The 26,983-nt window shown below is 33.3% G+C and overlaps 2 protein-coding genes across 5 annotated transcripts in view; one reads left to right on the top strand and one right to left on the bottom strand.

Annotated features, from left to right (window-relative positions):
• Positions 1 to 4,538: 4,538 nt before the first annotated feature.
• On the bottom strand, positions 4,539 to 17,190 carry LOC111517777 (uncharacterized). Of its 3 annotated transcripts, none has more exons than XM_074179195.1 (3): positions 10,641 to 11,103; positions 7,732 to 10,552; positions 4,539 to 6,566 (listed from the first exon to the last, which is right to left on the bottom strand). In XM_074179195.1, the coding sequence occupies exon 2, from the start codon at positions 10,542 to 10,544 to the stop codon at positions 9,939 to 9,941; it is 606 nt and encodes a 201-aa protein (XP_074035296.1). In that variant the 5' UTR covers positions 10,545 to 10,552; positions 10,641 to 11,103; the 3' UTR covers positions 4,539 to 6,566; positions 7,732 to 9,938. The 3 variants fall into 3 exon arrangements, 2 of the variants coding, with proteins under 2 accessions (XP_074035296.1, XP_074035297.1); XM_074179196.1 differs by having other exon boundaries at positions 7,732 to 10,549; XR_012466485.1 differs by adding an exon at positions 16,848 to 17,190 and having other exon boundaries at positions 4,540 to 6,566; positions 7,732 to 11,423.
• Positions 17,191 to 17,200: 10 nt separating this feature from the next.
• Fkbp59 (FK506-binding protein 59kD) overlaps positions 17,201 to 26,983 on the top strand; it is a 144,829-nt gene continuing 135,046 nt past the window's right edge. Inside the window, exon 1 of one of the 2 annotated variants that reach the window (XM_074179193.1) lies at positions 17,201 to 17,536. In XM_074179193.1, the coding sequence (XP_074035294.1) occupies positions 17,341 to 17,536 (196 nt within the window). In that variant the 5' untranslated portion in view covers positions 17,201 to 17,340. The remainder of the gene's footprint in view (positions 17,537 to 26,983) is intronic. The other variant, XM_074179191.1, reaches the window with a different exon arrangement.

Raw genomic sequence — 26,983 nt, 5'->3', positions numbered from 1 at the left:
AAGAGACTTGGAAGAAAGCTAAGAAGCGCCGTCATAACTATTTCAAAAAATCTTTGATCAGCCGACTCTCAGCAACTGTTGCTCCGGAAAAATATAAAATTTTACCAAATGGCTTAATCGATAATGCAGATTATTATATAAATTGTTCTAGTTTTTTCCAGGAAAACTATTTGTATATCAGTACATTTTCTAAATTTAATATCTCAACAAAAACTTTATTATCAGATGATTTCTACAGATTGTCTTCCAATTTATCGAATAGCTTTCTTAGCCATCCACAAACCAAATCATATTACGCTATTCTCTTGCGATTTATCATATTTTTTGATTCTGAGAGAAAATTTGAAGTTCGACTTGAATAATATTCCTCCTTTGAAATATATTTTGATTTTTGTTATCAATACGGGTCAACATTGGACTCTTCTAGTAGCTGACAAAAAAAAACAAAAAAATTACTTCGATCCGATGGGAACTACTCAACAACAAGTCAGTCATTTCTTCAAAAAATTTCTTACATTTGCCCGCGCTTACAATAGAATTAGTAAACACATTTTCAATTCTCCTATTCCAATAAGAGGGTGGTCATCTGAATTAGTAGAACATGTCACACAGACTGATGCATATAACTGTGGGGTATTTGTTCTAAAATTCGCTGAATGCATATTCTACCAAAAAAATATACCAAAACAAAACTTTGTATCTGATGACTATCGAAAAAAAATAGCATACGACTTGATAAAATACTCTGACAATATGTCAAACATATGTCCCCTGTGCGGGCGATCAACAGAAGTTTCAAATATAACTTTAGACTGCATTATCTGTGATAAATGTGACAGGTGCTATCATCAGAACTGTATTGGAGATTTAAAAAAAACTACTTTCATTATACCTGTGGGTAATTATATTTGTGTTATATGTAGTATGTGATTGTTCTTATTCTGGAAGGATACTTAATTTATACAACGGTTCCAGTTAACACCGCTATAAATATATATTCTCAAATTTCTTATCACATATTTTTATGGCATTTATGACTCTTCAGCGCTTCCCACATTTTTGTTGAAATTATTCAATAAACTTTGATTAGTATTCATTTTATAATATGAATATTAAAGGTACCTACCTAATAGTATTAGCTGATCTCAAGATAGGGTATGATTTAAAATTAAATTGTTCTTGCATTTTATATTTGTATTATTTTTATTTTATTGAGTTTATATTATCGAAGTCAATTTGCATTATTAGTCATTTATTATGTTTTCGTATTTTATTTATTTTTCATATGACATGTACATCAAATGACTTTCGATATTGTTCCCTTTATATTATTAGAATTAAACACTGAACTCTTTCAACTAATACTTATGTTTACTTTTTTGACATAAACTATACCAAATACAACTGAGCAGCTTTTGTATCCGATTACAGAGAAACACCGAATGAATTCGTTATCCTCATAGTGACAGTCCGTTCAATCAACCCAAAAAAATAACAAAAACCTCTCTGATAACGGTTGGGGATGATGATTCAGTATCTTTGTTTCCCATGACCGGCGGCGGCTAGGAAATTTATTCCTTATTGGGTAATTTCTTCTATTCTTTCTTACCATATTTTGTTATTTTCTTGGGTTTATATTATAGAATTGAGTTTGCATTGTCAGTCATTCATTATATTTTTGTATTTATTGTTCGTGTGATATGTACAGCTTTCAATATGGATTGCTTTTATTATACAGTGCTTTCCTTTAATGTCCCCCCCATTTTATTTTTTGAACGGTTAAACAGAAAAAATTGTTACTTGGGATAATGAAATTGAGGTATGAATACTATATTTTGAAGTGAAATTTACCAATGAAAATTTCAAGATGGCGACTGGGCGCCATCCGGAAAGAAAATATTGAATTGAAAGGGGTGTCTTGTGACACATCATTTTGAAGCTCCTGAGGAATACTTCACAACCCTAGAATATAAACAATATCTTTACTTACTACAAAATGTCGTCACATACAATAATTACCTAAATACACCCATGTTTAACTTCCATAATTTGAAGAAATAAGTTGATTTCAGTTCAGAAAATGTTCGAAATGGTTGCCTTGAACTTTTTGAAATCAGAACTACCCAAGCAATATTTCACGTCTAATATTTTCGAAAACTGTAACGTCGATATTTCTTCAAATATTTATTATTCTCTGCCGTATATCCAATAGTGGAGCAAGTTCAGTTTCGTACAACTTTTGTGCTTCAAATAGCCCCATAAGAAAATCAAAAGGTTTCAAATCTGGTCAGCAAGCCCTCTAATCACCAAAATTGTCGAAGCGAATCCTAATGAATTCGATATGAATATTGTATTCCAACAAGATGGCGCACCACAACTTCAGACAAGCAAGAAACCATTTAGATATCAATTTCCTCGGTCGTTGGGTTAGTAGTCGAGGTCCTACGTAACGGGAGGACCCTCTCGCCAGATTTGACACCTTTGGAGTTTTTTATGGGGCTGTTTCAAGCGCAAAATTGTACGAAACTAAATCTGCTTCGATATTAGATATACGGCAGAGAATAATGAATATTTGTAAAAATATCGATGTTACAGTTTTAGAAAAAATTGGACGTGAAATATCGATTAGGCTGTTCTTATGTCAAAAAGTTCAAGACAACCGTTTCGAACATTTTCTCAAGTGAAATCAGCTTATTTCGTCAATTTATGAAGTTGAACATCGATGTATTCAAGTAATTATTAAATGTGCCGCCATTTTGTAGTAGGTGAAAATAGTGATAAATGATTCATTCAAAAAATAAAAGGGAAAAACTTTAAGGAAAAGCACTGTAGAATTCAGTACGCAGTGTCTCATATTTATTATAAATTTGTATTATTTTACCAATAGGCTCCCGATTTGAATTTTATTCATATTAATTTTTTGATATAGAGTTCAGTTTGTATTGTTATTGATTTATTATGTTTTTTTTTATGTGTATGTCAAATGGCTTTAGATATAGATTTTTAAGATATGTTGTGTTTTGAGATTGTTTTGTTGTAAAATTTAGTTTGCGTTGACTTTGATTTATGATATAATTGCATTTTTTAGGATATGATTTACGTTTTGTTTTTTTTGAGATTTTAATAAGTAATATATTTCAGTTTGCATTGCCATTCATTGTTTATAATTTTGTATTCATTTTGCATGTGCCGGTTTTAATTTCCTATCTGCCATTTCTCTTTATACCTACTTAATCAATAAACTACAACAAAATATGAAAGTGATTGGGGCTCTAACGAAAGTATTGCTGGATCTGTACCACCGCCGACGAACGGTTTTTTGATTTCACCTCGGCCATATTTCTTTATGTCCAGCTGTGACTACTATACCAAAATATGGAGGTGGCAGGGTCTCCAATGAAAATATTGCTGGATCTGTACCGCTCACGACGGCCGGTTTTTTGATTTCACCTCGGCCATATATCTTTATTTCCATTTCTTAACACCATACCAAAATATAAAGGTGGCAGGTTCTCTAATAAAAATATTGCTATACCTGTACCGCCCCCGACGGCCGGTTTTTTGATTTCACCTCGGCCATATATCTTCATTTCCATTTCTTAACACCATACCAAAATATGAAGGTGGCAGGTTCTCTAATAAAAATATTGCTGGATCTGTACCGCCCCCGACGGCCAGTTTTTTGATTTCACACCTGACATATTTCTTCATTTCCATTTCTTAACACTATACCAAAATATGAAGGTGGCAGAGTCTCTAATAAAGATATTGCTGGATCTGTACCCCCCCCGACGGCCGGTTTTTTTATTTCACCTCGGCCATATATCTTTATTTCCATTTCTTAACACCATTCCAAAATATGAAGGTGGCAGGTTCTCTAATGAAAATATTGCTGGATCTGTACCGCCCCCGACGGCCGGTTTTTTGATTTCACACCTGACATATTTCTTCATTTCCATTTCTTAACTCTATACCAAAATATGAAGGTGGCAGAGTCTCTAATAAAAATATTGCTGGGTCTGTACCGCCCCCGACAGCCGGTTTTTTTATTTCACCTCGGCCATATATCTTTATTTCCATTTCTTAACACCATTCCAAAATATGAAAGTAGAAGGCTCTCTAATAAAAATATTGCTGGATCTGTACCGCCCCCGACGGCCGATTTTTTTATTTCACCTCTGACATATTTTTTCATTTCCATTTCTTAATACTATACCAAAATATGAAGGTGGCAGAGTCTCTAATAAAAATATTGCTGGATCTGTACCGCCCCCGACGGCCAGTTTTTTTATTTCATTTCTGACATATTTTTTTATTTCCAGTTGTCACCACTATAACAAAATATGAAGGTGGCAGATTGTCTGATTAAAATCAGACAGACAGACAGACAGACAGTATACCACCCCCTGCTCGGATTTTTCGTTTAGTTTTCACTATTTTCTATAGTTTTCGTCATTTCAAATACTCATGATGCCTTCAAAATACATTTTTCACTGTTTCGGAAAAGAGAATAGAAAATACGAAATATTGCTGAACTTTATTGCCAAAGTAACCGAGGTGAAATTATTGGCACGTTTTGTTTATATTGATATTCGTTATCAACATCGCCTTCAGAACTGAAACCTGCAAGTGATTTTTTTCAGACGTCCACAATTTATTCATTAAAGAAAATATTCTCTCTACTGGAGCATTTGTACCAGGTAGACATAAAATATATTCAATTAAAATACAAAAATTTTCATGTTGCAGATTGTTGGTGCTAAAGTGTTTGAATACTTCCACCCAACGAATTTCTGTGTGAACTTCTATATTATTCCAGTCTGTAATTTTTTGTGGAGTGACGTAGTTTACAATTAATGTACTCTCAATATATCCCTTTTCAATCAATACATCCAATGCTTTTTGTACATCTTCCCACGCAGGTACTTTTCTTAAATCTGCCCAATAAAATATCTCCATTTCTCTAGTTAGAAAGTTAGTCCATTCTTCCAAATATTCACGACTTGTTTTATAAAATTCTGTTCTTTCAGTTTTATGATTAAATTACGAACAGTAAATGAAAGAAACTAATTGGTTTCTTTCTGAATCAAATTCTGAATGAGTTGATTGATTTCTTTTGCAGCGTCAATTGCCGATACAGTTTGACGTTCAACCTTTAAAACAGCTTGGCGAAAACTTGCTGACAGAGCGTGTAAAAAACAAAGCCATAATTCAGATGTAGGATCTTCAAAAAAGTCATTTATTGATTTGGGACATTTTTCAATGCTCAAAAAATAATTCTTTAACGGCTGGTACATTTTTAAAATTATCTCCAAAGCAAGCATCAGCGCAAGCTAGCGCATTTGGTGATGTTCTATTTCAGTTTCAGGGCAAAATTTCTTTAGAGCTTCAACTCCAACCGTATAAATATAAAAAAATTAATATATTTTTACAATTATGCTTTCGTAATCTAAAAGTAGGCCGTCTGCAGCAGATTTTATAGCATTGTGAATTATATGGCCTCCACATCCGATACCTATCAACGGTTTTTTTAGAGATGATTTTAGAAAACGGGACCATTTTACGTCCCAGATCATTATTTGGGGACAATGGGACAGATGGTCGAATAAAGGGGCAGTCCCGTTCAAAACGGGACGTCTGGTCACTTTACCAATATCGAATCCACACATTCCCCACATTTGGTGTTGCCTTTAATTTTTTTGCAACATATCCACAGAAATAAGCAAAAGCATCAATACCTGAGAAGTCCTCTTCAATTTCGGAGATATTTGCTCCTATTTCAATATAGAATATAAATTTTTGCTGTTTTTCTTTCAGATCTCCAATATGAAGAAAGGATTTCAAAATTTCTCCTCCACTAACATTACTTTCCCTGGGCGGTTTTATCAGAGAATAGAGGGACAGTAGGCGGAATATTTGTCCAACTTGAATTGACTCGGGATGAGTATTGCATCCACCTGCAGCCCTCATCATCCCAAAAAGTGCTGAAAATGATATCAACAAAGTTGATTGGATTTGCTATGGATATGTGAACATTATCACCTCCAAATGATCTTGGTTTAATCTGGATGTCATCAAGTATTTGAAACCAAGATGGGGTTAGGAATATTCTCTAGTTGAATACTGCTAGAATTTACCAATGGATGTTTTGTGACAGAGTGTGACTAGGATGGACTAGGAAAAACGTTTAGTGGAAGTTCAGGAGCGGTTTCACTGAGAAATAAAAAATATCAAAATACCTATGTTTATTATAAAAATGACTATCACGTCATGTTCACAATAGAACTTGTCTAAATTTTTCATGATGATCTTCTACCAAGTAGTAACGGCTATATATCCATCAATTTACTTGTCTAAAGCATGTTTTACATTTAGATCAATAAATGTTATTTGATTAAATTAATCAAACTATATAAATAATCACACAATCCTTATCAGATATATGGCAGAAGCTTTATCAAATATTCTTTGAAAACACTGATAACAGAACTAAATATAGGGATTCAAGTATTTCAGTTGTTCATGTTTCAAACTGAGTTTTTTCCACTGCATAATCAAACTGCAAACTGAAAAATAAAACCAGTTATGAAAAAATGAAAATCAATCTTTGAATCTGGGAAAATGTCAGCATCCTTATTCTTAAATAATTTTCAATAGCTCATGTAGTATGATTTCATGACTGACTTCAATGTATTGGTTGGTTTTCGGGTTTTGCTGTTGTCTTCTTTGGTAAACTCCAAACGTTTCGACTGCAACTACGACAGTCACCTTCAGTGGCGTTGACGAAGTACTCTTCATGAGATATTCATTGAAACTAATTTCAGTATCAACTTTATTCTCTAAGATTACTTCATCAACGCAACTGAATATGATTGCCCCAGTTGCAGTCAAATATTTTTACCGAAAATGATCAGGGCAAAACCAGGAAACTAACTATTACGAAATTAGGCAGGATGGGTTCATACATTCAATTCAATTTTAGAAATATTTCATGCAGATTTCAGAATCGAAGTTACACTAAGTCATTAGTTTATCTATTCAAATTTATATCTGGTTTCATTGATTGTCCAGAAATTCTCTCCCTTATAACTTCCAACGTTCCACTGAGGTCCATTAGACAAATAAAGCTATTTATTAGACCATATCACCTAACTAACTAGTGGTATCATTCTCCTTTATCTGAAATGTTGAGACTTGAAAATAACTACTATGATAAAATCAATTTCTTCTGTGATAATGAAAATATTTTTAAGAATCTCACTCTTTGCTCATGTAAATGTTTTTCATTACTTTAATTGTCGTTCATTAAACACACATAAATGTGTCTATAATAATCATAGTAGTAGAGTATAAGTGTTTACAGTACAAGCTTTCTTTGTTATATAATTTATTGTAAACAAAAATTGGGGCTCACATATATACAAATGAATAAATTGAGATCCCTGTAAATAAACATGGACAAAAAACTAAAATGGTATTTGTTAAAATTGATTTTTCTGTTAACCAGCTGTCGTTCCCCTACGAACGGTAGCCCTCAGAAGTCGAAACTTGTGTGAACAGGGATTAACGAAATCTTACCTTTAACGTGCGATTCTTAGCATGAATACCTAAATATAACCCTTTGTTCGATAACAACTTTTCCATTAATTGTTTTTAAATTCCTACTGGCATTTCATTATAACCAAGAAAGATTCTAAAAGATACACCTGTTTACTCACACTGAATACTCACATGCATGATGGTTTGGCACCCTTCAATAGCTTGTTCTCACCAATGAAATGGATGGGAAAATGCTTTGAGCAAATGAAAGCACCATCAGGCAGATATTTCCTGACAGCATCCATCCACTGTTTCCTCTTATTTTCATACTATAAATTACAGATTTTGATCAGGTACAATGCACAAATAAAACCATTCAAATCACCAATTGAGAACAAGTAAAGTTAAAAGAGCATACTGTTTGGTTGCTTGGAATGCTATATGCTAACAATTACTACAAGTATATATTTAAGAGAACATTAGATTTCTCATCATACATGAGTAGTCTTTTAACCACCCAATAAAAAAAATATTTATACAAGTCCACAATACAACAACACCCTCTAGTTCTACAATAATTTTCCACAGGATTTCAAAAATATACAACATTCTGTTAGGATTGGGGAACTATTTGTTTGACATGGAGCCCTACTCAGTCAGTGATTTTCAAACTTAATCTATGATTTAATAATTGTTGATATAGATTTAATTTTTTATTTTTTTTCAATTTTATGCTGATATTAATTTCATGATATTTTAAATGGATGTTAAATTTTATGTAAGTGTGAATTTACTTACTTCTCATAATAATTCTATAGAAATGCAATAAATCATGTGCATACTGTAATATTCATCTGTAGGTATCTATGACTCTATGAGTAGACTTTTCTTGCAACTAGGTATTAAGTTGTATTTAAAAAAAAAAATAAAAAAAGCTTAAGTGAATGTTTATTTTCAATTTGATATTATGATTAACCCGTAACTGCTACTACCCCACTTTTATACCATTCGTACTAATACCGGGTCCTATAGACCCATATTTCAAAAATAGAAATAAATGTTCAGAAAACAAATTTCATTTATTCAGGTGGAAGAAAATAACAATCACAATATTTCAGACAAACTCAAGTGAAATGAAAATTAATTCAAACAGTCTGGACACACGGTACAGCAACATTTCAGACAAATTGGTTTTTCACATGTTTTACAAACATAGATAGTTTTTTGGTATTTTTTGGGGTGCAGAGGGCACATCTTTTTCTTTTTCTATTTTTTTGAGTTTCTGTGGAATGATTTTTGAAAATATATGCAGCTCTGTCGCGAATTTGGCGGGGAATGAAATTACATTTAATTCTTGTGTGGACGTGTTGAGAGCAAAGGGCTAATCCAAGTTCCTTCAGATAATTATATCGAGATATTTCTTTTCTTTGGTATAGGATGCGACTGTTCACCCCGGATATATTCAGAATATAATAAAATACTGTAATGGGCCATCTTCTAGAACGACGAGATGTAGTATACTTGGCACACTTTTCGTCTAATGCATCTACCCCGGCTTTGGTACTATTATAAAACAGTATTATATCAGGTTTTTTTGTGGCAGCATCAATTCGATTGTCATGGTGAATAGAGGATAGCAAAACGACACTTTTATTCTGTTGTGGGACGTAGCTGACAAGAGTAAGATTAGATGTGAAACCAAAAAGGGAGAAACCCACTTTTCTAGCTCTGAATGATAAAAATGCGGCAGGTATTCCGCTTTTATTTTTCTTCATAGGTCCTACATATGTCAGACCTTTTTCTTTCAACTCCCGAGCTGCCTTGATAGATGTATACCAATTATCTGCAGTGAGATTTCGTTTGGAATTGTAGAATGATTCCGTCCTTTGCATAACAACTTGTGTAGGATGAGAAAGTGATTTTTCTTTGGATTGTTTGCTACTTTCTAGTGCATTGATTTCTTTTCCGGTATACACTTCAGCATTGCACATATAATGTGTTTTCGAATCAGCTAAAATCTTAATTTGAATGCCGTACTTTGCCGGTTTGTTTGCCAATGTTAGGAATATTCCAGGAGTGTAGTTAGTTTTTGAATTTTCTACAAATTTTTTGAATTTATTTTAAATTGGAGCAAGTTTATCTGTTTCACGACGCTCAGCTCGCGTTTCGAAGTCATCAAATCTAATGGCAGCTAAAAGGAATATAAATCTAGCTAACGTCATGGTACACCGAAAAATGTCTCTACCTGTTCCATCTGTTGCTCGTGGCCAGATTTGAAAGTACCTTGCAAATATAATAGGCCAATAAATGCTTCTATTTCAACTTTATTTGTAGGTTGTATGAAACGGGGATGGAATTTATATCTTGAGTTACGTTTGGTTTTGAATGAACTAATTCACTCACATGGGATCAATTTTTTTGTTAGGGTTTGTAGCAATCTCTGTCAAGATATCATCAGAAATAATCAATCTCCATGCTTGTAATGGAGATTCAGATGAGGGGTTTTCTCGTGCAGGACCTTTTAGACCAGGCAGAATGGTGTGAATATTCTCTGCTCGCTCTCGCCCTCTAATTGGATATTGTTGTGACCATTTTATACAAGGTTTTGCAGGTTTCTTATCCAATCTTCCATAAAAAAATCTTTTTTTACAAATAGTTTCTTCCACTCTATCTACACCAAAATTTTGTTCATTAGAATCCTCGTTTTCACAACCGCTATACTCTGTATTCACTATAGAGTTTTCTTCATTATCGGGTACCCACTCATCATCTTCACTTTCTGTATCATGATTACTGAACAGTTCATGATCAGATTCCCCTTCCTTGCTTTTGTCCCCATCAAGAAGAATAATATTTGTCGCATCCATTTCATCATCAGCTGTTATACATTGGGAGCTAGAAGGACCTGTCCAATCTTCTCCTGTAATTTCTTCATCGGCCCAAAAATCTTCATTTGTTAGTATGTCAGCAAGTTCTTTCTCAGTTAAAAGTTTTCTGTTGTCCATATTCACTGCTAAAAAAAAGAATTCCGAAATAATTGAAAATTATAACGAATCTGTAGTTTTTGAGACATAAGTTTCCAACGTATCGAGGATACTCACGTTATGTTCATACAGTGAAATACTCCCCTTATTACTATCACCGGGTCTTTCAGACCCTAACTAGCATGTACTTTGTTAAAAATCGAAAGAATCGATGCGATCTGCATAACAGTCTAAACAGAACTGGAGTGGACGAGAAGTCATGGATCATCAACTGTCTGCGCTTTTTGGCCGGTAAGGGAGGGGTATGCAAATATATCGCTGGGTCGTACAGACCCGGTAGTAACAGTTACGGGTTAAGAAAGTGATGACACTCTAGTAGCAGAAGGTGGATTTGAAAGGGTGAAGGATTATTCAAAATATTAAGTTTGTTTTTGGTGTAGGCTGATACAAACATAGTTTATCCTTGGTGGACTGACAGTAATAATGAAATGTTTCATTTACCTTTGGCACTGAATACAGATGATTACTCGATGATGATTACACTGTCCACACAAAATACAGAATTGTCCCATTTTACAAAAAGTATCCTTATACACTATATAAAACTATTCCTTATTACTACTGAAAAATGTTACCAAACTAAAATAACTGAGAACTAACGAACGAAAACAATAATAAGAAATACGAACAATGTAAAGATTGGGATGACAAAAAATATCAAAATACCAAAAGTTCACTTCACTTCACTCAAAGTTCTTGGCCTTTGCTTCCCTATAGGCGCATTTAGCCAGCTCGATTCGGATGGTTACAGCTTGGTCTGATTGTGAATCATGCTGTAATCCAAGACTTCTGTTTTCTTAATTAGATTTGATGTTTACTGGTCCGTTATCTCTTCTCGTGCTAGATAAGGATAAGTGACAGATAGAATACAAACAAAGGTTAAAACGAAAATAGGAAAAGGAATGGATGAAGATCATAATTTGATTTTGTTCTGATCTATAAATTTTATTAAAGCTTTGAGTATTGGAATATTCAGTTGTCTCAATACGGTTGTAATACTAAACGGAGTAGCAATTCCTTTGAGGATGAGTTCTTTATATAAATCCTTGTTATCAGTCTTACTGATCGGGCACTCGAAGAATATATGATTAAGTGTGTCTCGCATTCCACATTCACAATTAGGGTTATCTACAATTTTTAATCTATATAAATGTTCTTTATTAGTACAATGACCCGTTTTCATTCTAATAATCGAGGTTATGTGCCTTCTATCCATGTATGGATATTTAAGATACCATGTATCCTTTGGATACTCTTCGTGAATCAGATGATACATTTTACCTTTTTGTTGGATATCTTGTTTCCATGATCTGTAAAATTCCTCGTTTATGTTACTCTGGAAAAATGGCATTAGACTATATTTATCTGGTTTAATATTCAGTGGAATATTTAGTGTTGTGCCAAGTTTAGCCAAAGAATCAGCTTTTTCATTGCCATCAATTTTCGAGTGTCCGGGAACCCATGCAAGTTTGAAAACAACATTATTTATAGAGGACAGATAAATCATTTGCTTAATTGTCATACTAATATAGTCACTCTTGGCAGAGATGTGATGTGATTTGATTCTATTTATTGCACTTAGGGAATCCGTTATTATTATATTTTTACTGATTTTTTTTTCTAGGCACATCGAAATTCCTTTATGAATAGCAATGAGTTCGGCGTCACATATAGTTAGATGCTCGTGTACTCTGGCGGTGAAAGATATGTCTCTTTGAGGGATTGCAACTCCTATTCCTACCCTGTTTTGCATTTTTGATGCATCCGTGAACACAAGATTATATTCTGCATAGTTTTCAGAGAAATTATTGAATTTGATTCTGCATAACGGATCGTTTTTTTGTATGTTAGGGTGAATCTGTTGGATATTGTGAATATATATATCATATTCAAAGCTGAAGGCTGGGATGATTTCATTGAAATATATTTGATTTCGGACTGGATATATGTATTCCAATGCGCTAACCAAGTATGGAATTTCTCTATTCTTCCAGTATCCTTGTTTATTTTTACATATGTCACTTAATGATTCTAATAAATCTATAATAGGCGCGGTGTGATCAACTCTAATTAATACAAATTTTGTTGCCAACCATTTACGTCTAAACTCTAAACTTGTTTCGCCAGTTTCTGCCAGCAATGCATTAGTCGGGGTGGATTTCATGGTACCTGTAACTGCTCGCAAACCCTGGTAAAATACTGTGTTAAGTTTGCACAGGTTTTTCTTGGTACTGGGTTGGAAGAGGATGGATCCAAAATCAAGATGAGTTTTGACTAGACCGTTAAAAGCCATTAGAAGGCATTTGGGATCGGCGCCCCACCACACCCTACTGAAGCATCGTATTACATTTATTCCTTGATTAGCACGTTTAATAATGTTATTAATATGTGTATCCCATTTGAGGTTGTGTGTGATTGTTACCCCTAAGTATTTAACTTCTTTTTTAACTGATAAGTTGTTTGAATCAATGCTGATTGTGAGATTGTGTTTTACTTTTTTATTGTTAAAGAATCATATAGCGTCGCATTTTTGAATGGCCATCTGTAACTGATGTTTGTCCATCCATTTTTTTATTTTATGTAGTGTACAGTTAATTTCATTTTCCATTACTTTTATATTATTTCCTTTGACCAATGAAATTAAGCCGTCCGCGTATGCAATGAGTTTACTACTGGAGGGAACAACATCATACAAGGATCTCAGATAAATGTTAAATAATACCGGACTTAAGGGTGATCCCTGGGGTAATCCCCTTGTTGCCAATCCAGGACCGTGTAAATTATCTTCATTATCTAAGACATATGTCAGTCGATTATTAAATATTCTAAAAATTAGATTGGCCAAGTCGTCTTGTATTCCGTAATGTATGAGATAACTATGCAATTTAGATAAGTTAATATTATCATAAGCACCTTTTATGTCTAGCAAAACTGCTACCGCCATCTGATTTTGCCCAAAAGCAGTCTGTACGTATGTTACCACGTATGCTACTGCGTCCATTATTCCTTGTCCCCTTCTGAATCCTGTCTGGAGGGGAGATAGGATCTGATTATGTTCAATATACCATTCTATTCTATTTTTAATCATCTTTTCTAAAAGTTTTAATCCGCAAGCTTGAAGGGCTATAGGTCTGAAATTGTTAAAGTTATCCGCTTTCCTATTTTCTTTCAAAATTCCCAATATGATGTATTCCTTCCAGTCTTGAGGTAACCTATGTCCTTTTAAGATTTGGTTGTATACTTCTAAAAGTTTGAATTTCATAATTTCTGGGAGATTAAGAAACATGATATACGGAATATTATCCCGACCAGGAGCCGATTTCTTTCTTAACCTGAGACTGATATGTAATTCGTTAATCTGAAATGGTTTAGAATAGTTGGTCTCGTTGGAAAGTTCGAAATCTGGATTGATGTCGCAAACTGTGATTTTTTCTAGGATGAATTTTGCCATGTTACTATCAGGTAATTTATTTGAGAAGGCAGTATTTATTTTTTGGTTCGAAAATTTTTTAATGACCCCCCATACATAGAAAATGTTCATCTCTCTATTCAATGAAGCACAAAATTTTTGAAATCCTAACTTTTTTTTTCTTTTTAAAAATCTTTTGGTTCTAGCTATGATCTGCTTAACTGAGATGTAATTTTCTAATGAAGGAGTATTTTTGAATATTCGTAGAATTTTTTTCCTATCCTCTACTTGTCTGTCACAGTCACTATCCCACCACGGGCATACAGGATTTGAGCTCTTATTTGTTTTTTTTGGAATACTTGAATCTGCAGCATTTTTCATAATGTCAATAATATCTTCATATGTATAATTATGGTTATTATCTATACTGTCCGACACATAATTATAATATTTTCCCCAATTGGCTTTGCGGTAAATTCTATTGATTTTATTGTTCATGATTACATTTGTGTTTTCATATTCTCTGTATGTACACATAGTGGGATAGTGATCACTGTTACCACAGTCTAGTAGTACTTTCCAATCACACTTATTAGCAATATCGGCCGATACTATGGTTAAGTCTAGTGGGCTAGGAGAATGGGAGGGGTTAGTGACTCTGGTGGAAGACCCATCATTCAATATAATTAAATTGTTTTCCTCTAAAACTGACATCAGTACATTACCGTTATAGTTACTATTATTGCTTCCCCACATGGAATGATGAGCATTCATGTCTCCCATCCATATTATTTTCCTGTCTACATTACCTATCATTCTGTTCAAAGTATTTTCTGAAGGAATATTATTCGGACTGCAGTACAAATTTAGTATATGAATGTTTCCTATTTGTATTACTAAAAACTGGAAGTTGTCATTATTAGTTCCCTCACCAGAATTGATAACTTTATATTTATAACCCGATCTGATAAGAATTGCAACCCCCCCATATCCATCATCTCTGTCTGCTCTAATTATATTGAAGGATTTAATAGTGAATGAATATCCACGTTTCAGCCAGGTTTCATTTAATAATATAATGTCCGGATTGTAATCATTAATAATTTTGATTAAGTTATGTTTATTAGCGTTCACACTTCTAACATTCCACTGAATGATCTTCAGATTTTCCAGAGTAACTATTGGAGCCAGACTGATAGATTTACCGCTCATGATTTGGGATATCCCGATCCCTATATGCTTTTAATTGATTTATTAGTTTAACTACTGTGTCTTGAATGTTAGGAGAAATTTCTGTGAATAAAGTCATGAATTGTTTTATAATGTCGTTGTCTGAGGAAGGGCTTATTCCGACATTTGATGAACTGGCACCCGTTGGCCTGCAAAGTCTATCCTCATTTTCCTTATCACTACTTTTATTGGTATTTGTTTCCAAGCTATTGTTGATAAGTTGATTAGTGAGATAATTCATCATTACCCCATTTGTGGGTTGATGTATCATTCCATTAGGATTTATTAAAGTTTCATTTAAGGCTTCTCTGTCATAACCACTGTATTGATTATTGTGTCTTTTTTCCTTACTATTTGTTACTATTTGTGTGTATTTTCGTTTGTGTGTCTTTGTATTATCGTGATAAACCTGTTGTCTTTGTCTTATATGAATATTCCCATGAGAGGTAGATGGTGATGTCCTTAAGGGAGGAAAATTTTGAGTGGTTTGTATTAATCTGTCTGAATTATTATCTTTAGGTATAAGTTGGGCTGCTTCAAAAAATGATATATTATCAAAAGTCATCTTTTCTTTTATTCGTTTTTGTCTGTCGTATTCTTTACATTCTCTACTGTTAGACTTGTGGTTACCTTTACAGTGAAAACACTTAATTTGAGTGCAATGATCGTAAATTTCGTCATTTTCATGAGTTTCTGAACAATTAAAGCATTTACGTTTACCTCTACACTGTTTTTTAGTATGACCAAATAAGAGGCAGGAATAGCATTGGGTGACCGGAGCTACATATGGGGTTACTGGAAAAGTCATATAACATAGATCAATTTTGGCAGGTAGGATTACCCCCTCAAATGTAACTAGAATAGTAGCAGTTGGTTTATAATGCACTTCTCCATCCTCCACTACTCTCCTATTCATTCTTTTAACCTGTAGTACTTTGAATTGACTTTTAATCAGATGTTTGATTTCATCTTCCGTAAAGTGATTGTGTATTCCCCTTACAATACCTTTACAAGTTATTTTATTAAATGGTATATATACTTTGTACCCTTTCTTTGTAAGATCATTATTGTTGATAAAATTATTTGCCTCAATTCTCCTATTGAATTCCACTCCAATTCTATTTCTACCTCTATTGGTAATTTTGCTAATATGCGATAATTTTAAATCAAAAACCTCTTTTGCTATCTTTAACTGATTAAGTCTTCCAATATAATTTCCTGACTCTTCAGTTGCTTCAATTATAACTGTGAAAGGTCCCAAGGAACCTTCTTTATAAAAAAGTGTATCTTTTTCATGTTCTTGAGTTTTTGTTAAATTTGTATTTAAAGTTTTTTCAGTCAAAGAATGCAAATTTCTATTTTCCTGAATATTAAACATATTAACGTTATCGGCAAGGGACTGAGAGTTGAAAATACTTTCTACCTCAAAGTCTTCGCTATCTCCGTCGTTATTCAAATTGAAAATGTTTGACTCTTCCATCATTTTTTTTTTTGACACGAGGGGGAGTTTCCTCTCCCCCCGACTCCGAACTCATGTTATAAAAAAGGTTAAATCAAATTATGTATGGGTTGATTTATAAGAATGTATGAATATGAGATGAGTAAAAGAAAAGATACTAGCACACCTGTTTGATCTTCTCTGCTTGCAGATTCAACTCTCTTCCAATTTGTGACGCTGACACTTTTTCGACCAGTTCACTCAATGAAAGCCAGATCACGAATCGAATACCAAAAGTTGAAAATTCTTTTTGACAATGACAGATAATAATTAATTTGACTGACTCAGCGGGGACTCGAAGAATTCAGAATAGCGCCATCTTGGGAAAACTCTCGTAAGTATAGTTGAAAGCAACAGGTGGTTCCTTCAAAAAATTCAAAACAAAATCTAAGCTTTGCTACACCAGGGTTTCTAGGAATCTTGGTCTGTCACTTTCCAAAATGGCGGACTCATCAACGCGACGGATATGCGCGAACTTCTCCCGCCAAGCGAAGTGACATTGCTGATTGTTACCTATGCTGTGGCAAAATGCAAATAAATATAACCTCCTAAATTGACTCAAGTTGAGATTGCGGTGTGTCATACAAAATAAAACTAAGTACTGACCATTGGAAGTTGCGATGGATAATTTTGTTGATATTTCTCCAAATAAAGATGCTGGAGTTCTGAAACGTGTTGTGAAAGAAGGGTTTGGTGACGAATCTCCTCCAAAGGGCTCAAAAGTGGAGGTTCATTACACTGGAACTTTTCTTGATGGAACCCAATTTGACTCCAGCAGGGACAGGAAGGAAACATTTTTGTTCGATTTGGGAAAAGGTATGTTCCAATTTTGAGAAATATTTAGTTTGCCCACATGAAAAGATTCAGAAAAAAATGTGTTTTTACCCAAGTAAACAGGATTCTGAAGTCGAAACGCGTTCGGAAATTATGACCCCTGAAAGGTCAATTTGATATATGTATGTAATTATGCCAGAACATTCAAGGATACCTCAATGTACATAATGGAATATAACTGAATAAATCTATGACTCAATACTGACAATTTTTTATCCTTTTATGCCTTGGGCTTCATTAAAAGTTGAATCTTATCAAACATCAAATAGATGAACAATGTGATTTGTGAAAGGTTTTTGTTTTCGGAGTTTGCCAACAAAAATCAGTTCTTCCTTAAAACTACATAGTGTTTAATGTAACTTTTTCATCTCAGTTGATGAGAACTGAAGACGACATCTCCAACTACAAATTCATTCAAGGTGGATTGCTTCACATATCTTTAGTTTTCAGTTGTAACAAATGTTACAAAAGTTAAACTCAGTTTAATCTTTCTTATGAAGATGATCACTTGGCTATTGAAACACGTGGCAAGGTGTTAAAAATAACCGTTTGGTGTTGCAATAAAACTCCAGTAATATTCATTACTACACCAAAGGTGTCAAACAGTGCATCACAAGTACAAAATGTTACATGTTGAAATGTTACTGGCCTATTGATACAGGCGAGTGCTCTGGTGGGAGACTTTGTGATTTCAGGGCATTCGACTGTGTCAGTTATGAAATTTTGTAAAACAAACTTGAAGATGTAGAAAAGAGAATTGAAACTTTCTATGTTTTATACAATATTATATACATATATTATACAATAAGTTTGAAAATGTTCTTATAGGACGGAACTGCTGTAACGTTAATTATAAATAAAAGTATGTTTCGATTTTCTTTTTTACATTATGATTTCCTACCACGTAGTGATGGCTACATCCATCAAATTTGAAGATGTTGATATTCCTATACAAACTCCGAGGTTGATTGCATTTAACTTACGTGGTCACTGTCATTATTTCAACTACTATATTCAACATCTTCTAAGTATGGGTGTACTGCTCAGATCTATCTTAGGTCTAGTACATGAATAACAATTAATCCAGGAACCCAATTTATCCTCTATGCTGACGATACCACAATTCTTATATCTGATCATAATCATGCCACAATCACGACTAGATCCAATAAACTTTCACAAGATTTGAATAACTGGTTCGGTATAAGGTAAATGTACCTGTAGCAGACATGCTCCTAAAGATGACACAGTATTTTTGAAGTATGAATATTGGGCCTGTCCTTTGTGAAACCTGACATCTTTTGAGTTATGTCATAAGCTCATGTTCCCTCTGTTGGATGTATATGGAACTGTCATTTAGAATAGCATTTCATGATGGCTGTTATCACTTTCCTGTGAACCTGTATGTGTTTACTTGACTATCTGATATCTTATTAGACATCAACGAATGGTAAGTAGTAGTAGTATTTTATTTTTTCTTCCTTTCAAGTTAAGTAATTTGGAATTAGTAATATAACCTAACATGAAAAACATGCGGGAACAGGGGGTGAAGATAAGTGTTCCAGTGTAAGACTGGCATGCTTCTTCTTAGTATTTCTCTTGTTTCAGATCATGTCGGAAAAAAATAAAAAAATATTGAAGTACAGTGAAGAAAACATGCAAGCAGCAATTGTCAATTATCATACTGGAAAGGCAATTGCAGCAGCTCCAACAACTACATTACTTTATAAAGTCAGAGATTTTGATCTAAAAGGTCGCAAAATGGGGCCGAAAACTCTTTTCAGTTATGAAGAAAAAAAAAGGATTGTTGATTGGAGGAAAACTTTGGCCAAGAGAAAGTTTCCGGTTGATCGGAAGATTTTTATTGCATCTGTAAAAAAATAGCCATAGAATTAGGAAAAGGCGAAGAGATGAGAAATAGAAATTTCAAGATAGGGAGAAATGGTATGAGGATTTTATGCGAAGACATAGAGATGTGTCAGAGAGGGTATGCCACAAAATAACCAAAAGTAGAACAACGGTTTCGGAAACTCAACTAAGGAATTGGTTTGACGAAAGGTTTGTTCCCACCGCCCAGAAAACTGCACAATGTACGATAACATTCATGTGCATTTCTGAAAACACGTTCCAACCGTGAGGTTATCGTACATTGCACGGTAAATATCGCCGTTCCAACCTACCTGGTTATCAGTCAGTGGATTGTGCTTTGTACCGTCATTTCAGTACATGTCGAGAGGTGTTATTGGTTGGATTGACTTGCGAATTGAGAACTTGGGCTTAGTGTTTTCTGTTCTGCGATTGTGTTTGGATGTTATTCCGTATTACAGAGGTTAAATTTGATATTGTCAAATCAAAATGTTAGACGATGAAGGAGATAGTGACTTTTCCAACATCGATAGTTTAAGTGATGAGGAGGAAGAAATTTTAAATCAGCCAAGAAAAAAAATTAAAATTATTTGGGTACTGAATTAAGTTTTTATTACTAATAAAACATATTTTAATTTTAGAAGAGATTGTGTGACACTATTCCAATGAAGTGTTTTTTGAACATTTTCGTTTGTCAATTTTCTCAGTTATGATTGCACCAAACTAAAAAAACTTTATATTGCTGAACAGAGGACTAAAATCCCTTTCCAAAAAGGTGCCACACGACCCCCTTTGCTATTTAAAATTTTTGGGGGGTGCTCATAATTCAGAAAGGGTGCTGGAGGGGGATAATATTTTCATACTGTAAATTGTCAATTTAAGAATAAAAATCGACCTGTTTCAGGTTTTTTTCACATAGTACATAATAACGGTAAAAATGAATTTATTCCATACATACAGACCGCACTGTATATATAAATAATGTAATCAAAGTTTCAAATACAGGTTGTGTGCGATGAAAAGAAAAAAAAAATTTGATGTGTTCATTGCCTACCCAGGCTCTGTGCATGACAGCCGAGTTTTTAGAAATCTGCAATGAATTGGAAGAAAAATGTGAAGGGTATTTTATCTTGGGAGACAGTGGGTATTCTTTGAAACATAACCTTCTTACTCCATATAGAGATAGGAGAAACTTAACAAGAAGGCAGCTAAATGACAATATGAAATTATAATAAAATAGATATGTTATCGAACACTGCTTCAGCATTTTGAAACAAAAATTTCGCTAAAGGTACTACGTAAAATTACGGGGTATTTTAATAATTATCCATTTTATTAGGGCAGCATGTGTACTTCATAATATAGCCCTTGAAGATAATTTCAATATTACTAGAGACGACGCTCCCATCAATGAAGAATTTGAAATGAATGATATTGAAGGTGACGAAGAAGAAGAAGACTTACAGGCCAACAAAGTTATAAATAGGGTATCAAACTCATTAAGAATGTAGTATTTTTTTATTTCTGTAAATAAATTATATTACTTTGCTTTTTTTCATTTTCTCAAAATATTTTCTTTGCAAGTATATAACGTTATGCATTACTAATCTTATATAAACATCAAATTATTTTTAAAAATTTTATTTAAAACACAACTTGAGTAAGTTCATAGTAACAAAAACTGAATCTCAACTGAAAAACCAAAATATGCTAAATAAAAAACAAATAAATATCTTATTCTAAATAAAAAAATCAGTACATATTCAAAACAAAAAATATAACTTCAAAATCTCATCCAACAGAAAGAAAATATATATCTTATTCATACCCATATACAAAAAAATAATTAGTCCTTTTGACAGTGATAATGTTTGCATTGTGTTAAAATTTTATTTGTCTCCTCTTTAAGATCATTTCTCCTTGTTAATTGTTCAAGTTTTTTTTGTTTGAAATTTTACCATTTTTTCTGATAATTTTTTCTGTCTTGTCTAATTTGTTCTATCCTTGTCTTTTTTCTTCGCTACATCTATTTCTTCTTGCATGTCTGTTGAGACCTCATTTTGCTCCTCATACCGTGCCTCATCAACCGAGGTGGCGGACAATATAATTTCGGGGGGAATATTTTTGTTTTTACCAAAAATAGCCTCCATTTCATTTCCATATTCAAAATATTGACGTCCTTTGTCTTTATACTTCAATGTGAATAGATTTATAAAAATAAATAGTACATATCTATTTTACCTGTTTTATTTTGGTTCAAATCAAAGCATGCTTTATCTAAAGAATAGAATTCTCATTGACAAAGCTACTGAATGTAATAGTACATAAATCGTAACTGCTTGAAATGAGCAGGAGGTCATGATAATTAAATAAAATTGAAATTATGCAAACCAATATGGATTGTCGGATGTTGAAAGTGGATGAACTTATAAATGTATATATAGTTATGCTACTATAAAATATGTTCACAACAATACAGTGAAATAGATATAAAAACAGTTTTCCCTAATTTATTACATATCTATTTATTTGTTTATTTATTTATTTATTTATTTATTTATCTAACGGGCAGCACCCAATATACAAACAAGTTATTACAAAGGTGTACATAAAATACTCATGATTAAGATCAGTATTAAAACTAAATCTAAAAAATTAAACCTAAGAAAAATAGAAACTGAAGACTAAGAGAAATAATTACTAAAAACTAAGATTAAACCCAAGGGCTAGAACATATATATACACACACACACGTATATATATATATATATATATATATATATATATATATATATATATATATATATATATATATATATAGATTAATCGGACATAGCACTCAAGGAAGTAGCAAACCATAGACACGTGTTTCGGGCTTTTGGTCCATCATCAGTATGGTGCAGCCAAGTGTAAGGATGGGCAACACTTGGTTACCAGAAGAAATAAATACAAATGCACGGAGCCACCAACAGGAGCCAGCCGCACATTTGAAAATGCTCCGTGCATTTGTATTTATTTCTTCTGGTAACCAAGTGTTGCCCATCCTCACACTTGGCTGCACCATACTGATGATGGGCCAAAAGCCCGAAACACGTGTCTATGGTTTGCCACTTCCTTGAGTGCTATGTCCGATTAAAAAACTCCTTTATCTATATCAAGACACTCGATAACCTTCGTATTCATATATATATATATATATATATATATATATATATATATATATATATATATATATATATATATATATATATATATATATATATATATATGTTGTTGAAGGTCAGTTGGTCAGTCGGTAGCCAAGCGGTTCGGCGTGGGTGATTTGTTCACTCACTCGAATTGACTGCCGTGTTGGTCGGTGGTTCAAGCCCTAGTCTGAACGATCGATCTTCACTTACTATCGTCCAACCCGTGTTAGGAATCACACGTTAAAAGGTAAGACCTCGTTAATCCTTAGCTCGCACAAGTTTCGACTTCTGAGGGTTGTCGTTCGTAGGGGTGCCACAGCTGGTTAACGGAAAAACAGATTTTAAAACAGTTTTTTTTAAAAAACAGATACACAAAAATGTTTCATACAAAAGTTTTAGGAGTTCATGAGAGCTATATTTTGATATAATTTTTAAATATACAGGGTGTTTGGTGTAGGTGCTACTGACCAAAATTCCATTTTTTAAAATAGAACGCCCTGTATATCATTACATATTCAGATGCTACGTTAAATTCTGATATCATTTCATGTTTGGTTTTTGAAATTCGGTTACGGCGTTGTTGAGTTATTGCTTAAAATGTAAAGTCTTGAGAACGACTATTATTTTTAAAAATATCTCATACAATTATTCTCTCTGCATCAGATCACATGAAAATTAGTCAAAATTTTGGGTGTTCGAAGTAATGGTTTCAATTTTGAGTTGTGGAATTCAGTCAGGAATCATTTTGAATATGAAACAATTGCGAAATTGAAAGAGGTGTATTCGAAAACAAATCTTTAATTAATAACAATGTAAATAATATAACTTGATAAATCATTTCATAAGAATGGTAGGTACCTAGAAATAAGTCATAAAAATTGTTCAAAGTGATGCCCATTAGATATTATACAGGCTTCGAAACGTCGAATCACTTCTCTCGTACAAGTCGCTCTTATAATATCAGGCGTAATATCACTGCACGCTAGTCGAATTTTCATTTTCAGATCATCCACATTCAAAGGAGGAGTAGTGAAAACAATATCTTTTAAATAACCCCATAGGAAAAAATCAAGCGGTGATAAATCTGGGGAACGAGCCGGCCACCGAATTGGATCCTTATTACCAATCCATCTATTTGGGTACGTTCTATCCAGATATTCAGTAACAACCTGTGAATTGTGAGGAGGAGCACCATCTTGTTGCCACTAAATTCCTTGTCGTTCTGCTATGGGAACATCTTCCATCAACTGGATCAAATCATTTTCTAGAAAATGTAAATATCGCAATCCATTGAGATTTTCATTGAAAAAGTAAGGTCCTATGATGCGGCCATTGAACAATCCACACCATACATTAATACCCCAAGTAGTTTGAAAATTACTTTCGCGGACCCAGTGGGGATTTTCTTGAGACCAATAGTGAGTGTTATGTCGATTCACAACTCCATTATTGTGGAATCGCGATTCATCGCTCCACAAAATTTGACTGAATATGTTAGGACTTTCATGTAATATTACCTGAATACAAGCAATGAATTCAAGTCGTCGTTCAAAGTCCGTGGGTTTCAAACCTTGTACCAACTGAATTTTGAATGGGTGGTATTTATTTTCTTTCAGAATTCTCTGTACATTAGATTTACTCACACCGACTTCTTCTGTAAGAGTACGGATAGAAACATGTGGATGAATAATAATATAAGCCAACACATTGATCTCTAAATCTTCAGTTCTAACAGATCTCGTATGATGACGATGCTTTATAGTAGAAGGAAATGACCCAGTTCGCAATTTTTCTACAACTCTCGAAAAAGTCATTCGTGACGGAAAACGTTCTTGGTATAGACGTTGTGCTTGACGGCAGTTTTTCTGACATTCCCCAAAAATTAATAACATATCAATGCAATCACTTGGACTAAACGCGAAAGACATACTGGAGTTTTCACACAAAGAACACAGTTACTGTTTTGCAAAGAATCACTGAATCGAACTGACAAGTAGATACAATTCAACAACATTTGTTACTATGGCATCAACAAGCATAAGCTACTTGATGAAATTGTGCAATATAAAGCAATTCACCCTCAAGTTAGTCATATTCTCAAGAATTTCAATATTATATTCAACTGATATCGATATCGTATCGTAGAGGTGAGAATAATGGTTTGTATTCAGTAGTAGTCTAGTTCAATTTAATAAAAGATATAGACTGGATTCGTGTATGAGTAAATAAGTTTTTTTGAAACTTTATATTTAAGGAAAAGTGTAATAACTCAACAATGCCGTAACCGAATTTCAAAAACCAAACATGAAGTGATATCAGAATTCAACGTAGCATCTGAATATGTAATGATATACAGGGCGTTCTATTTTAAAAAATGGAATTTTGGTCTGTAGCACCTACACCAAACACCCTGTATATTTAAAAATTATATGAAAATATAGCTCTCATGAACTCCTAAAACTTTTGTATGAAACATTTTTGTGTATCTCCTTCAACAAACCAGATATTGCCTGTCACATAAAATGTGGGACACCCGGTATATATATATATATATATATATATATATATATATATATATATATATATATATATATACATCCCGATATCAATATGGCATCCATACATTGAATGCGCTGATAGGGCGTCCATCATAATTTGAAGAATTTACCGAATATATTTCATGGTAAGTACTAGAAAACTGATTTCTGTAGGCTGGCATGACATTTTTACCACCATAAAAAAATTGAGTTCACTATTGATTCGATAGTAGAGCGTCCGTCCGTCAAACATTCATAAGAACTCCTCAGTATACACCATCATCAGACATCTGATTGATAATAGGGAGTCCAATAAGTATATTTTCATACATGAAATAGATTATTGGGAATCCTTACAACGTTGCCAATATTTACGGCATTAAATGTAGGCAGCAAGTGGGTTTTAATTTCTTCACATCTGTTTTTCAACAAGCGTTGTGCCAACGACAAATTGCGTATGGATTTCAGGTAGCCGGTATGTATTTCATTTTTACATAGGTACCAAGTGATATTGACTGATCATGAAAAGTTTATTCCATAACGAAATTTTCAATATCATTCGATAATTTTTGTCTTGGTTGGCATATTTCCATTTTAACACTGTATGATATTTAAGCGAGCCGAATATAATGATAGGAGAAGTGAAACCGACACATGCATGGTGTGATTATTGAAAGTTCAACTTTAATTACAAAAAGTTCATTGTATATTTCCATTAGAAAACAGCAAGAATTCAAAGTATTCAAACTAGTTGAAGACGCCAAAATGACAGACGATAGGATAAATAATATGAATTACCAAAGAATGTAAATATTCACGGCCGTAGATGACAGTGTAAAATCTGTTTTCAGCGTTTGCGTGGTTTGCAGGTTTTTATGCCTGACGTTTCGTCTACTACTGCGGTATACATTATCAGAGGCGATGTGGTAACGGTTGCAAAGCCCGAGTTCGTGGTCGAGTTGTTGTTCCCGTTAACTGAGTTATTGAGCATTGAAAAATTTGGTTGTTGAAAATTGGACGTGCCTGAGTGTTTTGTTGAGCACAGTCATATTTACTCAGTGTCATATTTATTCCATTTGGCTGATACACACTACACAGGATAGCCATCTAGAAGGCATCAAGACCTGTCAAGATTCATTTCCGTGTATGGTATACGATTTTTCGAGTCATGCATTTTTCAATATTTCTTTAAGGACTGACCTAAATATTTTTTAATTTTTTCTAGAGTTTTTCGTTTTTAATACGCTTTTATTAGGTCGACCTGTATGTATGTATGTAACTATGTAGTCAAATCTAAGAAAACTAATTTAACCATCTTTTAAAGATCGTAGCGTTATGAAAATTGGCAGTTTTATGTGATTTTGATGACAATATGGTAGGTACTCTGGAGCTGATCTGATGATGGAGCCGGAAGATAGGCACTAGGATTCCATGATGAAATATCGTATCATAGTCGTGTTTGGTCTTGTAATGAACGTGAATCTCTTTTTATCAATGTGCTCCACAAGATCACATTATAAAAGTTCAAAAACATTATATTTTGTTCATTATGATTTTTTTTAGTAACATAACATATTGTTTTAATTTTTCTATATATTTATCATTATATCCTGTTTCTGTATCAAATAAAGACATTCGGTAAGTTGAACAAACTGTTTTAGCGCAATTTGTTTATAAATTGTGTATGACCGTATGGGAATTCAAAAAATTTTTATCTTCATAATATGATATTCAGAAAAAAATACGATTTTTAATTGTTTATGAACGTTTTTTTATATATCTCGAATGTTCAAATGATTATTCGGAGAATGTTTTCTATTTTGAAAATCATAATTGAC

The sequence above is a fragment of the Leptinotarsa decemlineata genome, unplaced genomic scaffold (assembly GCF_025532065.1).
Source record: "Leptinotarsa decemlineata unplaced genomic scaffold, Ldec_3_MD MMD2_tig00004433_RagTag_RagTag, whole genome shotgun sequence".
In the NCBI taxonomy this organism is placed as follows: Eukaryota; Metazoa; Arthropoda; class Insecta; order Coleoptera; family Chrysomelidae; genus Leptinotarsa; species Leptinotarsa decemlineata.
This window is presented reverse-complemented; position numbering and strand designations above follow the sequence as displayed.